Here is a 17,287-nt window from a genome sequence, read left to right on the forward strand (position 1 = left end):
AGCAGGACCCTCCGCACCCTCACCATAAGCTGCGAGGGCAGGAAGATGGGGTGAGAGTGAGGATGTGTGTGTGTTTGTGTGTTTTGGTGAGCACAGGGGAGAAGAAGCGCAAGCGAGGTGAGCAGAGGACATGTTGATGCTCATCGAGGTGACATGGCAGAGGTCGGGCGTGAAGATCACCTCGCGTGCACCGTCTGTGTACCCGCGCTAGGCTGCCTGCACGTGACAACCCGCCAATCATGTCCTCCTCTCGCAAGGGGTCATTCATTCGCGGTGGCCAGCTCGCTGCGAAGAAGAGCTATTTCTGTCGTCGCATCGCACATGAAAAGGCGGTGCTCTTCGATGCGCGCGCGGCGGGCCTGTTCTGCGCGCCCCAAAGTGCGAAGGTACGGCATCTCAGCCAGAAGCTGTGCATCGACGACGTCGTCGAGGAAGAGATCACTCGGGAGGCGCAGGCCTGCGGCTGCGCCTTGTATGGCGCTACGCACTGCTGCCGCATCAAGTGGGGGCTCGTCGCATGATTCACCCCCGGCTGCCTCACCGCCACCACAGCTGACAATTAGGTTTGCAAAGAATTGCGACACGGAATCGGTGAGAGGACCCCCGTTGTGGTCCTCCCCTGCGGCAACATCAACCTCCGAGGCCATTTCGACAAGTCGCTCTGTCCATGACGCCCGCGATGGGGAGTGCGCCGTGATGGACTGCAGCAGCGTCTGTGCGGCGGTTGCCGCACACCGAGCCACTGGCATCTCACCGAGCGACCTGGAGGCGGCCTGACTGATTTCTGCACCATCATCGCCTTTTATGGTAGCACTGAGAGGAGATTGCAAACACCGCGAAGCACACGACAGTAGCGCCTCATGCTGTGCCTGCACGAGCTGCTGCACGCGCTGTGCATCTGAGTACTCCGCCTCGAGTGATGTGGTCTTTGCCTCGGCGACTTCCGCGCGTTGCCGCGCCGCTGTGAGCTCTTCCCTCTGTTTGGTCAACGCGATGTCGTGCGCGTGGAGTTCATGCGCGTGGCTTTCCGAGCCGTTGTGCGCGGCTGTAGTGAGCGCTGCCTCTTCATCTGTTAGTGACGCGAGGGTTTCAGACATCGCACCTATGGAGTCGCGCTGTGCCTGAACCGTGCCCAACCCCCGCGACCACGCTGCGGCGTGGTGGTTGATCTCTGTTTCTTTTAGGCTCCCCACCTCTGCTACGCGAGATGCGTGGTTATGCGACTGCTCCTCACAGCGTTGTTGCAATGTGTAAAGTGTCGCCTGCGCAACATCCAAATCCGCTTCTGCGACCATGGCGGCTTTGACAGCTGACTTCGCCTTGAGCACGTCCTCCCGCCACTGTAGCCACGCAGCGTAGAAAGATTCCCATTCCCTCTGTGCTGCGTTTACCGAGGCGGGCAGCGATGGCGCATCTTCAGGAAGCTGCACATGCTCTTCCTCACACAAGGCTACGAGATGCGCGTTGGACGTTAGTATTGCCTGTAGTGGCGCCAGAAGGTTTTGTTGCACGGCAAGCTGTACGGCTTCGCTCTCCGGACTCGAGTCACCAGCGGCGTCCATGGAACGGTCTTTACTTTGAAGGGCACCGAACAGCGTGTCATCCTCAGTCGAAATCCCCGCGGTGCCGCCGTGGTGTGCCTCGGCTTTTATGTCAGCAGGGAGAAATGCGAGTAGTCTCAGCCAGTGATGCTCAGTCATGGCGTCCGTGGCACTTGGCGTAGGCGGTGGCCAAAGGGAGTCTTGTCCACACGATGTTTCTCCTGCGGCAGCTGTCTTTCCTGCCTCCTCCCGAGTGCCCCTCTTCATGGAAAACCACGCGACGAGCTGCTGCGTGATTTTCAAGACCGATGCAAGCTCGCCGTGCTGCGCCCAGTGCGTCTTGGCCATCCACTCCTGCAGTGTACGCAGCACGCTGGTGGTGGTGTCGTCAGCTGATGCCACTGACGTCGTCGGGGGTGGCTCTGTGTAATGCAATTCTCCGCTTTCGGGGGCCTCGGCACAGATCGAAAAAGAAGGCAGGCAAGCGAAGCTGCTACGATGGGCCTCTGCGGTCAGAAGTCCCTGCTGAACCTCCGTGAGTAACCGCTGCAACTCCCGTGCGCTGCGACCTCCTGTCCGTGCGCTTGCAGTGGAGAGCAGCTGGAAGAGGCGTCCGTCGGCATCGGTGAAGTTTTGAATGAACGTAGCCGCCGCGGTGATCGCGGCCTCGGCTGCCTGTTGCAGCCTGCCGCTCATTTTTTGCTCCTCGTCAAGCTGCAAAAGAGTGCTGTGCAGCTCCTGCAGTCGATTCTCCCGTTGGCGGGTGGACTGTTGCTCCTCTTCAACAAGGGCTTCGAGGGACGCCTGCTGTGCTGCAAGTTGTGCCACACAGGTCTGGGCTTGGTGCAACTCCGTTTCAATGGTCTGGCATTGCTCCTCCACCTGAGCGAGCCGAGTGAGATCCCTGGTCCGCTGCTTGAACATCACTACCGCTGCTTGACGCACGGAGTCAAAAGCCTCCTCATTTGCGCTCTGCAAGCTTGTCGCGGTGTCTGTCGCGCTCTGCTGCCGTTGCTGCTGGGCAGCGGCTGAGAGTTGCCCCTGCTGCTCCATGATGCTCTTGCCTTGGAGCGTAAAGAGCTAAAGAGCCAAGGTGAAAGGGGGGTCTCTGCTTAGGTGTACGGCGGAGAGTTGAGGGTGGGTGGCGAAGCGCTGGCGTGGATGCTTACGCTCGCGTGGGATGTGTCATTCATGAGTCACACGCGGCACCACCTAGGCCAGTCGGCATCATAAAACACATGCATACACAACAAAAACATCATGATGATATGCATATATATATGTATATATATATAACAGAGCGAAAGCGCGTGCATAGGAAAGGAGAAAGGAGAGGGCGCACCCCGCATTGGATCAAACATGAAGAAATGAACGATGTCAAATACAACGGAGGTGGATGTCAGCGCAGGGGGGGGGGGGGTGGCCACACTGGATAGTGGTCTATCTTTCACCCGTAGAATCAAAAGGAAGAGGTGGGTAGAGAGGTACCACTCATGACCGTAGTCACGTGTCTAAACCGAAGTCTCCTGCCATACACCATTCACAGCATGTGTTTCCTCCTCTCCCCCCATTGCTTCCACAATGGCTTGTGATAGGCCTCCAGCTGCGCAGCTCATTTTTAAAAATGTGTTTGTGATATCGTACGGCTACGGGAGGGGAAGAACGTCTGCGTGTGCGCCTTTAATGCGATGCGCACGATTCACACAGATGCTTATTCGACACTTTCCCAACCATTTTTTAAAAATCGTATAACAACGACATACTTGACACACACACACACACACACACGAGCAAACATGTGCGCATGTGTGACACCAATAAGTCTCGACAGACATCTGACTGCAACTGTACGTGTGTGTACATGTGTCTTGGTCGCGGGCACCGCAGTGCAACCTATCCGAGATTCACAGAGAGAGAATTTCGATGTGTAAGCTGCGTATCTACTCTGCGCGCTTCCGCTTCTGCCGCTGCTCCTCTTCAATTCTTTCCTGCAGGCGCCGTGGCAGCTTAGGGGCGCGCACCGATGCTTTCACAACGAACCGGCGATCCTGTTGCACATGCTGGCCGCCGTCTCCTCGATCGGCATGCGTCTTTTCGCCTCTGTGGCGTCGTCTGCCAGAGGCCGCTGTTGGATCATTCAAGTAATCCTCGGTATCCTCGCCACCCCACAAGTCCTCCACTTCTTCGTCACTGGCGGCGTCGCTATCGTTTGGGAGGGTCGTTGCTGACTTTGGCACGACGGTGGGGTCCCTCGTACTATACACCGATTCTACTGCGCCGTCTATCAGACTGGTGTCCTTGTGACTCTGATCCGAGACGGCAGCAATCGCATCACCACCGCCGAGTGTCTCGGTGAAGCTGCACCGCGAGAGTTGATATATATGTGTGTGAAAAGAATCATCGTACAAGATAGTCGCCCTGGCTGGCCCACCTCTACGAATGCCTAAGAGTGCAGAAGAGCTGCTTTCATTTGCCCCTCCGTTCGTGTGGCTTCTGCCAAGGCCGGGCTGCAGGAGCTCCCGTTCTATTTCTTCTCGCTGGGAAACCTCAAAGGCGGCACGGCGCTTCGCTTCTTCCTTGCGCTGCATGAACTTCATGCCTCGAAGCACCTCCAACGTCTTGGCCTTGTCCATCTCCGCTAGCAGAATAAGATGAAAGTGTGCTCGATAAACAAGCGGTTTCCCCTCCCCCGAAAAACAAAGAAACACCTGCACGTCGCGTACGGCCACGTAGGCACCATGTGTAAGTGTGCGTGTGTTCAATTCCCACGATAGACGCACATGAGAAGACAGAAGTGGGAGAGGTGGTTTAGTGAACTCAGTCAAGTACGGAAGGTGCTCCCACCCTGACCGGCGGGGGCACAGAAGCGGTGAAGTCCCCCCCCCCCTCGCCCGCCCGCCCGCCCCCGGGATTGCATTACAATGTATGAGGATGAGGCGCATTTGACAGGATAAGTGAGACATGGCTTGTGTGTTCCGCTTCATGATCACGCTCCTTCCCACATTCACCCCGGGGACCAGTACATGTGTCCTCCTCCCCCCGCCTCCTCTCTACGGTACGTGACGCTGATTTCTCCAGCCCCCCCTTTTTTTTTTGAAATTTTTGTGGTCTCGGTCTTTTTTTGTCGTCTTGGGGCTCCAATAGACACATATTTCTGCACCATTATTGGAGTGTGTGTCCTGACCTCAGTCGATGACCCCCCCCCCTTTCCTCCTCCTCTTCCTCCCTGCCCCCCCTCTCTCCCCACCCACTCGCCTGAGTGTGCATCTTTTTTTGCGCATGACGTAATATGATCGCATTTTTTGTCTCCAGGGAGTGGTGAGGTGAGGTGAGTGGAGGAGGGGGGTGGGGGGTGGGAGGGGAGCTAACTGTATATATATATATATATTTTTAACACACACACACACACACACAGACGTTTTGGTGTTCTCCTTCAGGCGCAAGCTGTACATCAAAGGTGGTTCAATCTCTCCAAAGGCGATCTTACTTTCTTCCTCTCTCTCTCTCTCTCTTACACACACACACAGAGAAAAATCTGATAACTAGACTGGAGCATGAGGGCACGGAGCCGTAGTACACGTACACACAAGGGTGAGGAGAAGGCGACTTAGCTTACACCCAAGAGCTACCCATACCAAAATTAGAACCCCCCCCTCATCACCGTCTCATCGCTCTACTGAGCATATCCCAAACTCTTCTCACCCCCTTCACGAAGGCTTTGGAGCTGCAACTTCAGTGACGAGAACAGAGAAAAAACGTCGCTCAACGGCGGTAGGTCCGAGTGCGTTGGTGCACGGCAAACCGATCGGCTGCCACTGCACGTTTAGTTGACGGAACAGAGGCACGAATGCTCGCCAGGTGCGATTGAGGGGGGCTTTGTGTCACTGGCACACCACCACCTCTACCACGCGACGGGAGGCCGATGGCGCCGCTCACAACAGAGCCACCCAGGCTGTTTAGGTTCATCCCGCTCTGCGGTGGCAATACAAACGACCCCCCAGGTACTGCTCCAACGCCCGATAGGCAGTTTATATCGATTACCACATTCGGTGGCACCACCAGCTCTGTCATGCGCGCTGAGACGGCCTTATCCCGCTCCTCCTGCGTCACGACGCGCCGGTCCAGCTCCCCCAGAAGCGTGAAGCGCATGATGACGGAGGCCCGGTAGTTCGTTTTGCGAGCAACAGGATTGCCTACAAACACGGCGACCTTTATAGGGCAATACTGCAGGTCGGTCATCAACAAGTTCAGATCGGCAAGTCGGTTTGCCCCGAGCTTCAGCTGCTCCAGCGATCGGCACTGCTGCAGTCCCTCGGTAGACCGCAAGAGGTTGTTCTCTGCAGACAGGATCGTTAACTTGGTATTCGCAAGAAAGGAGTCGGTACCGAAGGCTCGCAGCTTGTTCTGATCCAGCAGTAGCTCGTGGAGCTCCGGAAGGTTTACCAACCCTCGCTGGATGTGTTGCAGCTCGTTGCCGCGCATGTTGAGAAATTTTAAATGCGGGAAGCGCAACTTGAGCGCGCTGAGATCGGTGATCTGATTCGCCTCGAGGGAGAGTGACTGAAGACGCCGGAGGTGCACGAGCGCATCACCCAGCGCGGGGGGAGGCGTCATGGGACCCGCTGTCGGGGGGCCGCGTGAGCCGTTCGCGTTGGAAGCACTACCGACCACGTTTCGCCACGGTGCCCCGCCGAGACGGTTGTGCGACAGGTCTAGTGCGGTTAGCTGTGTGAGCATTCCCACACCAAGGGCACTCGTGAGCATGTTGTGCTGGAGATGCAGCACCTCGAGTGCCACGAAGGGCTCAATCAGGTTGACCTCTTTGAGAGAGCAGTGCGAGAGATTTAGTACGCGAAGCGACGCCCAAGTCTCCTGAGGGCCACAGGCACGTTCCGTGAGGAGGTCAGCGTTGATTTTTCCAGCGTACACCTCGCGTGCTTTTGACATCTCCGCAGCCGAGATGGAGACGCCGTCGAGAATTCTTAGCTGGGGAAAGGCATGAATGAGGTACAGCCTCACCTCCTCCTCCTCCTGGCCGGCGCCGTGGAAAGCCGCACAGGGGTTGCCGGCGACGTTCAAGATGAGCAGCGACAACACATCACGGAGGGCGTAAATGGTGTTCATGTCTGCGATGCAGTTGTATGAGAGGTACAACGCCTCGAGCTGCGGCGTCGGGGGTGACGGTGTGCGGCTTTTGAGTGTGTCCAATACACTACTACTGTTGAGAAAAAGGGTGGCGTCAACCTGCGTAATCTTGTTGCCGGAGGCACTGAGGATGCGCAGCGCCGGTAAAGGTCCCATGGTCGACGGGAGAGACGTCAGCTCGTTGAAGTCCAGCACCAACTCGCGTAAAGCCTTGAGCTCTGCCAAGCAGGGGAGCTCGGTGAGGTGGTTCTCTGCCAGGTTGAGGGTTTCGAGTCGATGTAGGTGAAGCAGAGGAGACGCATTTGTGAGGGCCTGGCCGCGCAGCGTCAAGTGACACAGATTGGGCAAGAGGTCGACCAGCCCACTTGCGTCGTCGAGCAGGCCTCCCGACCAGCGGAACGTGTCGCACTCATTCAAACACGGTGGCGCCACCGGAGAGAGCGGTGGGTGGATGTCCCCGAGGACGCCGTCGGGGGAGGAGGGATGAGAGGCCTCGTCAAGGGACGCCTTGAGGGTGTGGTCTTTCTGGAGGTAGGCTTCCAAGTCCCCAGCGACCATCAGCCGTTCTAGTTGCCGTATCACCTGCTCAAAAACACTCTCAGGTCCAGTGACACCGTCTATGGAGAATACGCTAGCTGAAGCGCAGCACCTCTCTGTATCTCGCTTGACGCACTGCAGAAGGCAAGCGGTAATGCAGGCCATGCGAGACGTCGCGCGCCCTCCTGGAAGGAGACACGCACGACGATACCGCTGGGCGGCGAGGGTGCCGGGGTACGTACCGATGGGGTGGGTATTCAGTTTCACAACGGCTGGTTTGACACCGGGCGCCCTTGACATCATTGAGGTTGGCGGAGGGAGCAAGTACAGCCACAGGCGCGCCTCGGCTTCCTGCCCATCGGCGCGCCACAGGAACGGATTGCCGTGCACGAAAAGTTCTTCGAGCGCCGCAGCTGCCGAGCGAATCGTCGCGAAGTCTGTCACGTTCTCGAGTTTGTTGTCGCTGAGGTCCAGGGTATGGAGCGAAGGGAATCGGCTACCGTCGAGGTGGAGGTGCGAGAGGACGTTTCCACTGAGATTGAGCAGCTGCAGCTGCGGCGCCTCTTTGGATAAGGCGAACCAAGAGACTGAAGCGAGACGGTTGTGCGCCAGATCTAGGGTTGTGATGTGTGCGCAGAGAGGCGTGGCAAAATCCTGCAAAACAGTTGTGATGCCTCTGCTGCGCAGCACGCACAGCGTCAGGGGCGTCTTGTTCACGCTTATCTGCGCCGCGTACTCTTCCACATGTTGTGCTTGTAGAGGAATTTCCATGTTACCATTGCTGGGGTCGCGGCTGTGATCTTCGCTTACACCAATGCCCTTGTCGATCGTGGTGCTTCGCAACAGAAACGCCATGCAGTCTTTCCCGAGTGTCTTCTGTACACACGCCAATGCGTTGTTCGTCTCGAGTTCAGCGACTTGCTGCAAAGTGTTTCGGTATGAGGCAGTGCCACGGGAGCGTGTCTGCTTGCCCGGTGGGCCACACCAATGAATGAAATCCAGCAGCGCCTCGGAACACTGGAGGACGTCCTCAATGCCGTCTGTGCGCATGCGGCTCTTTTGGGTGTCGTCCGCATCGGCGCTCTTTGTTTCCCACCACTCCAGCGACGGTGGCAATCCATTGAGCAATGCCAGCGCGGCTTCCCTGTTCATTTTTAGCGCCATGGTGCCTGGTAGTACAGGCGTTTTGAGAGATCGCGTGAGGGGGGCCTCCTTCACACTATACATGTAATCCACGACACAATCCGGCAGAAGAAGAGCGCGGTCAAAGCAGTACCACATGTACGACGAAGGCAGCGGCTGGGAGTTGCTGCTTCCACTATCGCCAGCGGGAGTGCTGGGCAGGAGTCGATAGGCTGCACAAGTGTCAGCACTATAGTCCTTGCGCTTCACTCGCCCGTTTTGCTGGAGGAAAGAAAGGGGCGGTGAGCTCGAGCTCACTGCTCCGCCGCCGCCGAGGGCGTGCACCGTCTTGCCAAGGTACACGCGATAGAGCACAACTTGCCCGCGGCACCACGTGCTCGGCTCACTCCCGCTTGATAGCGCGCCAGCGTTTCGGCTCGCCCCACCGGTGGAGGGACAACAGCTCAACAAACGCTCCTCATCCGCATAAAAAAGGCTGTTTGTGAGCGGCACGCCTTCTTCTGCTGGCACAGGCCGATATGACATGCTGTCTGCCTGATGTACGGCGTTGTTCTTACCGTCCTCGCTGGACGCCGAAAAGCGCGCTGCTGTTCCTCTCACAAGTACATGCTGCAGACAAGCGCTCTGGCCCTGTGAAGTCACAGGCACAATGCCGAACAGACCCACGAAGCGGTTCCGTAGCTGCGGGTTCGCCAGGTCAACACGCAGTTCTTTCACTCGGTCATCAAAGCGCAGGCGAAGGCCGCGGTTTATGGTGCGCCGCACGCGTGTCACTTCCACCTTTGCGATGCCGAAGCGCTCGGCAAAGAGCCCATGGTCGAAGCGCTCCTGCACCATCTCTACGGCGCCCAGGTACGCCTCGTGGTCTGGCGAGAGGGTTTCGAGACGAACGTTGCCAGCGGTGTGCAGCTCCACGGCGAAGCGTTCCTTCAGTACTTGCGACTGCGCCTTTGCTTCTTGCGTAGCCTCGAAAAGTCTCAACATCACCGTGCGCCCCTGCACCTCACAGGTGTCGATTGCAAGCGACAGCTGCCGGTTGAGCTCCTCCAGTGTCGCCGTCGGCACCGGGGGCGGGGTAGTGCTGCTGTCGTCGGAGTTGCGCGTGGCAGTGCTTTTGTCAGACTTCGTTCTGCAGAGCAACAATCCGATGCTGCCACCTGCACCGTGCTTGTCATCCGGGTGATACAGGGCCCGCTCCGCCAACTCGTGCTTGACTGGCTGCAAGCAGGACCTCAACTCCAGCAGCGCCTTGCTATAGTCCTTGATGTGACGAACTGCACAGGCCTCGGCGTGACGGGCTAGGAGTGTGATTTGAGTCTCCAATATTCGTGCACGCATGGCGTAGTACGATCGTTTCTTGTGCAACACCGACTCCACGAGCGAGCGCTGCTCATGCGTGACAAAAGAGCCATCGAGACTCTCGAGGGAGCCCAACATGGCGAGTGTGAGGGTTTCGTAGTTGTGGAGTCGGCAGATCGGGTTGTCACCAAAGAGCGGGTCAAGCAGCCACAGGTTCCGCAGACAGGAGAGCTGCTGCAGATGATAAAGGTCGGTGATGGAGCTGAGGTGACAGCCGCTCAGGTTCAATTCATTCAGGTGCGACATGTCCTTGGAGAAGGCGTCGTCGAGGTTCTCCAGAGGGTTCCCAGAGACGTAAAGCACGCGCAGTTTTCGAAGAGGCGTGAGGTGTGTGAGAGCTGACAGCCGATTGCTGGACAGCCACAGTTCGCGTAGGTGGCGCAGTGGCGGCAGTCCGTTCAGCGACTCGATGCGATTATTGTGCAGATACAGACGCCGCAGCCGCGTCATGTTATCGAGGCCTTCAATCACGCGGATGTGATTTTCGGAGAGCCACAACTCTTCTACATGGGCGAGGGGGGCAAAGTCAGCTATCGACTCAAGACCGATGTTCATAAACTTCACTGTCACCAAGTACGGAAAACACTGCAGGAGTGGCATACGAGGGATCTGGAGGAGAAAGAGCTCAATGGTGGTGATCGTATGTGGCTGTAGCGTTGCTTCCTCGACTGTCCATGCATTGCTTTCGGCGCAAAGGCTCAGCAGATCCTGCAGGTCAGGCTGGTACAACAGAACTGACGACAGTTTCTGTCGCAGTAGTTCAACTTGAGCAGAGGAGACCGAAAACTGAGGCGAATGTCCAGCAAGAGTTGCAGCCCTCGAGGGGCAAACAGAGGTGGCATTAGAGTCGGATGTCGCGCCAGGGAACGTTTCCGTAGGCGCAGACATGGCAGAGTAAAGAGAAAGCACAAGCCACACCGCCAGGTGTTCACGTCCGTGTGCGTCTGCTGCTCAGTTGGTTCTACACGCGTGGCTCGATTCCATAAAAGGGGAGGACACACACACACACACACACACACACAACCACAAGAGAGGGGGAGGTGATGGGGAGGGGAGGGAATGGAAGAAGCGGCGCGTGCCTAGATATACATATGTGCATCGCGCGACAGTGTTGTGATGCGCTTGTGAGTTTTGTGAGCGAGCGAGCCATCGAGAAAAAAAAAGAAGACAGACGGGGGAAAACAAGAGCAGTGAAAGGGAGGCGTAGTGAGGCGGATAAAACCCTCCCCGGCACGAGGTGCTGTGGAGAGCACGACAGAGAGAGGGACGGAGTAACCAGCCTGCTGGCAGCTCACCGTACCCTGTCGTTTTTCTCCCGTTCTTCATCTCTAGAGCCCGTTCTGAGGTCCTCGACAGTCGCTACAGCTACTAGCGACCGCACATTCGGCTGTCAGCGCCTCTGCCTTGCTTTTGTTCGCCCTTTGCGGTTCATCCATTTGAGGACAGGGAAAGTGGCGGCTAAGGTGGGACAGGGGGGTGGAGAGGTGCATCGATACACGTACACATGAATACATACATATATATATATATATGTTAAATGATTGCTTGATTTGGTGGAATTAAGAAGCGGTCACATAGACGGTCGCGCACACACGCGATTGCGCCGGTGCATCTGTGGGCGCATTGAATAATAATTGACTTTTCGCCCCTCTTGGTCCCACTCACCCACCCCTGCTTTTTTTCGCTTTGTCGTGGTGTGCTTCGTCCCCACCGCCCGTCTCATCGCCTCTGTCCCTCTCTCTTTTTCTTTGCTGCAGTGCGGAGTATGACGGTAGTGGTTGCGGTGGTGAGGGAAGGGAAGAGGAGGATGAATGACACCAGCGATGAAGAGAGAGAGAAAAAAGTCGGAGAGGAGCGAAGGTCGTAATAGAGCGAAATCAAAGTGAGGAGCAGGCGATTGGCACTGCGACGTGTGCATGGCGGATGTGTAGAGGGTTGGCCCCCCCCCCCCCCTGGTGATGGCGCGCAGAACGGCTCGCGACGGTACCAACCACCAGCTCCACCTCTTCGCCACTGTGCATGCGCACATGCACACCACCATCCTTGATCGAATAGACACACCTCGACCCTGCCTCCTTATACACACGCACACACATCTACAACAGAAACACTAGAAGTCACCACGTACAGGGGGGGAAGAGGTGCGGGAAGGAGCGGGTGAAAATAAGCAAGACGAGCACGGTCGGCTTTGTCGCCGCGATGGCTCTCGTACAGCTCCTATACCCCTTCCCCCCCTCCCCTCAAATATCGTTTTCATAGCGGTCGCCTATCTGTGCTCACGTCCGCATCATGGAATATCCACGTGGCTGCCAGAGAGCGGAGCAGATACGGCCCATTCGCTCCCTCTAGTCGTTGGATCGTGCGCTTCGCATACGCATTGGAAACATGCGCAAGAGAAATCGATGACGCCGAGCGCGTGCTGTGAGCAGAAGAGTCGCGGCTAGATGCAGATTCGGTGAAGTGCGCCGACGTTTGTCGCTGCTGCTGAGGACTAACAGAGGTGGAGCCGCCGCAGTTGTGGTGGATGGTGCTCGCGGGGCGCGCGCATGGCGGTGACTGTCGGTACCCGACGGCCCCACCGCCGGGCTCGAAGGTCGATTGTGGGGGCAGAGACGGGCCAAGAGGCGTAACGTCTACACGCACACCACGCCCTTGCAGCGGATTGGGCTGTGGGCGCATGCAGAAGTGAAAACACCCGCCTCCACTGCTCGTATTGCCAGTACCGCCTGTACGTCCGCAGTTCACAACCGCTGCTGCTGGTGGTTGCCCTCCGGCATGGGTTGGTAGAGGCGCTTCCTTCCAGCAGCATCCTGTGATGTGTGGGAGCGATGCAGCGACGTAGCCGCCAATGTTGCGGGCGCAATTTGTGATGAAACAAGTCGACGTGGACTTTTCTCCCGTGGCTGGCGCGGGCGGCGGGTGCGACGATCTTAGCAGGCCTGCAGTTTGGTAAGATGGGGCTGCAGAGCAAGCGAATGGGCTTGTCACCGAGTGAGGGGCGGGTGTAGATGGGGACGGGGGCGAGCAGCATCGGGTACAGTCGGAGACCCACGTGGACACGCTTGCATCCGCCGCTGCCAGTGCGCTGTTGGCGCGCGAGTACACTGCGGTGCCGTTGCTGCGTGTGCCACCGTATACGGCATTTCCTGCAGCTGGTGTGTTGTGCAAGATGGCGGGTGTCATATGGGGCCATAGATGCACCTGTGAAGCGGAGGCAACGTTGGGAGCGGTCGTCGGGCTCTCGGACCGACTATGGCAGTGCGGCGAGTTGATTGCTGTTCCAGGGCAAGAGGGAAAAGCTGTGGTGACCGGCGGTGCGACGGAGAGCGGTGAGCAGAACGCCGTCGCCGTTCCGCCACCAGACGCATGTGCGAGGCCACTGGCGGGGAGTTTTGCATTGGCGGTGCCTGCATCCTGCCAGGACGACATCGACTGCGAGGCACCCGACAGTGGCGAGAAAACCGCAGACAAGGACCGCGAGTAGGGGGGTGTCGGCGACTGCGGTGGTGCATCACGGACGGACGACGGTGCCGCTGGCGGTCCACCGCCCCACGCCGAGGCTACCGTTAGTAGAGCACCACTATACTCAAAGCTTGGCCTCCGCAACGGCGCTGGCCGACAGAGACCAGGATTCACGTAGCGCGATTGCGGTGCCTCGAGGGGACTCGATTGGGCCGTCGTCAGAGGGCTACACTGCAGCGTCACTTGCCCATTGGAACAGGTGTACCAGCTGCCCCCAGCACGCTCCATTGCAGCCGAAGAAGCCGCTTTCTCCTCCATCTCCGAACTGCGGCTCTTCGTCGAGGAGCGGAGGTGTTTCTCAAAGGCGCACCGATTCCACCACAGCAGAGATTGGCTTTGGAGTGACAACGGGGAAAGACACAATTCTATTGTGCGGTTCATGACGCCAGTCCGGGGCGCGAAGCCACCGAAGAGGACAAGACGGCCCATCGTGTAGGTGACGGTGGGGCGCGAGCAGGCCGGCTGGTTCCTGAGCTTCAGACGCCGCCACCGACGACTGTGCAGCGAAAACTCGAAGGCGTCCTCACAATAAGTGTCACCACCGCCGGCAAACAAACCAAACGTACCGTTGGCAAACACGCTCGCGGCGCACATGCGCGGAGACGGGATATCGCCTACGGCGTCTCGAATTTGGCGCCAAACGCCCGTGGAGACGTCGAGGATGTGAAGGTCGTTCAAAAACCTGTCGTCGGGGGGTGTCGTACCACTGTCGCCCGTCGGCGTCGCAGTGGCGGAGCGCCCACCGAACACGAGCATCAGAGCCGTTCCGGTGATGAGCTGGGAGACGTGATAGGAACGCCCGGAGGGCTGCTTTCCGCATGTCTTTAGCTGACACCACCGGCGCTGCAACGGGTAGTAGAGAAGCACCGCGTTTGTGGGGGCGCAGACGAAATCAGACTCACCCTGACTTCTCGGGGGCAGCTCCGGGTCTGCAGGGCGCGGCCGGGCGCGTGATGCCTTCACAAGGCCGCCGAATACGACCAGCATATCTTGGCGGGCGCGCGTGGCAGTGCAGTCGGCGGGGAGTAGGTGCATTGTGTGTCCCTTGCGCGGCGAGAAGGGCAGGCTGACCTCCTTTTGCCACGTTAGGCTGGGGATTTTAAGCGTCCACATGTCATCAAAATATCGTCCCAGGCGTTCACCACTTAGGATATACATGGTATCCTGGTGCAGGGCCGCAGCGTGACCGACACGCCCGGCAGGCCGCCGATGTCGGGCCACCCCCGCATCCGGCACTGGGTTGTAGTCTCTCGCAGCACTGTCGCGCCGACTTCCTGCTCCAGCCGGTAGTGTACGGCCCTCGACAGTGCTCTGGTGGACCTGTGCCGTTAGGGAAAGTGGGGCAGCCATGGCTCCCTGGATGGCATTGTTCTCTCGACTTCCTCGGCCGTTGTTGGAGTGGCTGTTGTTTTGTCGCGAAGGCGCGTTTCTTTCTGTCGGTTCTGCAGGGGTCACCTCCGCCGTTGCCTCCCCCCATCGCGTCAGCACCAGAGGTGACGCAGTAGGGGATGAGAAGAACGGTGACGCAGGCGCCGCGGACGCGTATGAAGAATTTGGGCTGCCCTGCTCGCTTGTGACAACTGTCCTTCCGACATCGACGGTGGAATCCATTTGCAAACAGCTCCAAAGCCGTGCCGAGACGTCGTATTGGTAAACATCGTTGAAGTACCGTTCCTCGTTGGCCTTGCCGCCAAAGATGAGAATCTTGGAGTTCTGGTAGAGGACGGCGGTGTGTCCAAAGCGCGCTGGGGGCTCCAGGGAAACCTCATTGTCAATGTACGCGTTGTTGCCAGTGCTGCTGAAGCTGGGACGCCGCGGTGGCGTAGTCCTTTCCGCGCCACCAGCGCCGCGATCGCCGCCGCCGCCGCCGTGTCGGGAAAGGGTGCGCGTGTCGTTTTGATCTTCTAATCGGTCGCTCGACGCCGAGGTGACGTGCAGAGGCCCGCGCGTTTCGCGCGGGTGGGCGACCTCCATCTCCTCGAGTGACCCCATCGCTGAGAGTGGGTTTTCCCCGACGCACACCCACGACATGCACGGCGGGCATTGCTGCTGGAGGAAGTACTGCCTCGCCTCTTCCTTGCACTCATCCCTGATATATTTTCGACACCTGTGCGTCACGCCCATCTGACCACAGGAACGCTCACCATCCAACGCAGATTTTAGGGTGATCGTCGTTGTCATGACTGTGCTGCGGCCGTGCTCTGCTGGTCCTGGCAGGGAATAGGACTCTCTTTCCTTTAAAAGGGGGAACGGAGGCGTGTCTGTTGCGTGCCCGACATGCGACAGGCACTGATGCGACACTGCGCTGCCCCCCTGTGAGGCTTGAGTTCTCCTGCAGCACAGTTTCCAGAGGGCGTGGTGATGGGTGGGGATGTCGGTAGATACACTGTTTCTACGAACGACATACGTTCAACGGGCGGTGTCCGTTACAAAAATATCACCTCCACACACACACACACACACACACACACACACCAGTGCAGGAGAGAGAGAGGGGGGGGCAGGGAGAGTGAAAAAGGAATCAAAGGAAACCGTGAATTGTTTCGCTCCCTCACGTCTCGTGCTGATGCGAGCGAGGCACACTTCACTCTCGTTTCTCTGAGGCGATGACAGCACCCAGAGAGTTTGCAAAACCAGGAAATGGGGAGTCGTTAAAACAACAACAACACTCGCGGGAAAAGGGAGAGGGGGGGGGAGAGACTTGAGCGAGGGTGAAAGACGCGAGTCCGAAAAGAAGAAGATCGAAAAAAAAAAGAAGGGGGCGAGTCTTCTACGACACCGGTGAAGCAGCAAAAAGGAAGAGGGGGGGGAGGGGGTGTAACGTTGAGAGCGGGGCAACCTGCCACCACCGAAAAGCTACCCGTTCACACACGACTTCGCTGCACGAGTAATTTGAAAAGAGGGATGGAGGGTGAGGGGGGGGGTGAGTGTGCGATATGTATATGTATATATGTAGAGAGAGATACGAAGCGACACCACACAATGTCGGATAGTGATAGAGGGCGAGAGAGAGGGGGGGGGTGGCAACAAGAGCCAACACACATACAGCCAAATCACTTGAATATAGTCGCCACCACCCCTACAGCAACAACTGGCGAATAATAATAATAGTAATTCAAAAGAAATGGCGAGTAGAAGCAATAATGATGATGATGGTGATAATAGTCGTGTTTGATGGTGGTGGTGGTGGTGGCGATAGCAATAGAGGGGTGATGGCCAAGGCAAAGTAGCGGGGAACCCCAGATGAGATCAACAAAACACACACACACACACACGCACAGAATAGGGTTTGTGGTGAGAAGGGAAGATAATACGAGAGGGGAACAGATGATTCCCTACGCTATATATGTATGTGAGCGTGTATATAGATATCTCTCTCTACGCACACGTATATCTATATATATATCTATATATATATATACAAATGCGATGGTATGGCTATGTCAACTGTCCACCGAAGACGCACAGCGTCTAAGCCAATATCCCACCATCAGCAGGTGGTGGTGAGCCTGTATACGGTTGGCAAAAACAAAAGAAGCGTCGACAGCAAAAACCAGCGCCAATAAGAAAGCAAACCAGAGGGGACAGAGAAGTCGAATAATCATAATATTGGAAAGATTGTGAGACAGCAGTGATTTGTTTTCTTTTGTGCTCGCGTGCGTGTGTGTGTGTGTTCACCGAGTGTACTTGCACGGGCCAGCACTTCGTTGTTGCAAATGACGGTGTCTGAGCGTCGCCCGGATAAGGTCCGCTTTTATTGTGCTGTTCAGTGTAGTCCTCCCCTGGTCTCTTTGTTTTTATTCGCCCTGTGTCGTCGCTTCTCCCTAGGGAGAAGTGGAAAAAGACAGGGAGGAGGTACAACTAGAAAACACACACACACACACACACACACACACACACACGAGTCAAGCAGCTTTATTATTTTTTCTTGGGGGGGGGGGGAGGTTTCAAAGCATTTCGTGCGCACTACTGATGATCACGGCGAGGGAGGGGGATGGACGGGGGGGGCCAACACGCCTCAGCGTGGGAAAGTCAAAGTG

General features: G+C 57.4%; 4 protein-coding genes across 4 annotated transcripts; all 4 read right to left on the reverse strand.

The window, feature by feature from the left end:
• Nucleotides 1-260: 260 nt before the first annotated feature.
• JKF63_01539 (uncharacterized protein) lies at nucleotides 261-2,594 on the reverse strand (the record flags this gene model as incomplete). The annotated part of the gene is made up of 1 exon (XM_067897586.1): nucleotides 261-2,594. The coding sequence occupies one exon, from the start codon at nucleotides 2,592-2,594 to the stop codon at nucleotides 261-263; it is 2,334 nt and encodes a 777-aa protein (XP_067753743.1).
• An 887-nt stretch (nucleotides 2,595-3,481) lies between these two features.
• Nucleotides 3,482-4,174, reverse strand: JKF63_01540 (uncharacterized protein; the record flags this gene model as incomplete). Its single annotated transcript, XM_067897587.1, has 1 exon — nucleotides 3,482-4,174. One exon carries the CDS (start codon nucleotides 4,172-4,174, stop codon nucleotides 3,482-3,484), a length of 693 nt encoding a protein of 230 aa, XP_067753744.1.
• Nucleotides 4,175-5,303: 1,129 nt separating this feature from the next.
• JKF63_01541 (uncharacterized protein) lies at nucleotides 5,304-10,613 on the reverse strand (the record flags this gene model as incomplete). Its single annotated transcript, XM_067897588.1, has 1 exon — nucleotides 5,304-10,613. The coding sequence occupies one exon, from the start codon at nucleotides 10,611-10,613 to the stop codon at nucleotides 5,304-5,306; it is 5,310 nt and encodes a 1,769-aa protein (XP_067753745.1).
• Nucleotides 10,614-11,978: 1,365 nt separating this feature from the next.
• JKF63_01542 (uncharacterized protein) lies at nucleotides 11,979-15,428 on the reverse strand (the record flags this gene model as incomplete). The annotated part of the gene is made up of 1 exon (XM_067897589.1): nucleotides 11,979-15,428. The coding sequence occupies one exon, from the start codon at nucleotides 15,426-15,428 to the stop codon at nucleotides 11,979-11,981; it is 3,450 nt and encodes a 1,149-aa protein (XP_067753746.1).
• Between the last annotated feature and the right edge of the window lie 1,859 nt (nucleotides 15,429-17,287).

This window comes from Porcisia hertigi, chromosome 35 (assembly GCF_017918235.1).
Source record: "Porcisia hertigi strain C119 chromosome 35, whole genome shotgun sequence".
In the NCBI taxonomy this organism is placed as follows: domain Eukaryota; phylum Euglenozoa; class Kinetoplastea; order Trypanosomatida; family Trypanosomatidae; genus Porcisia; species Porcisia hertigi.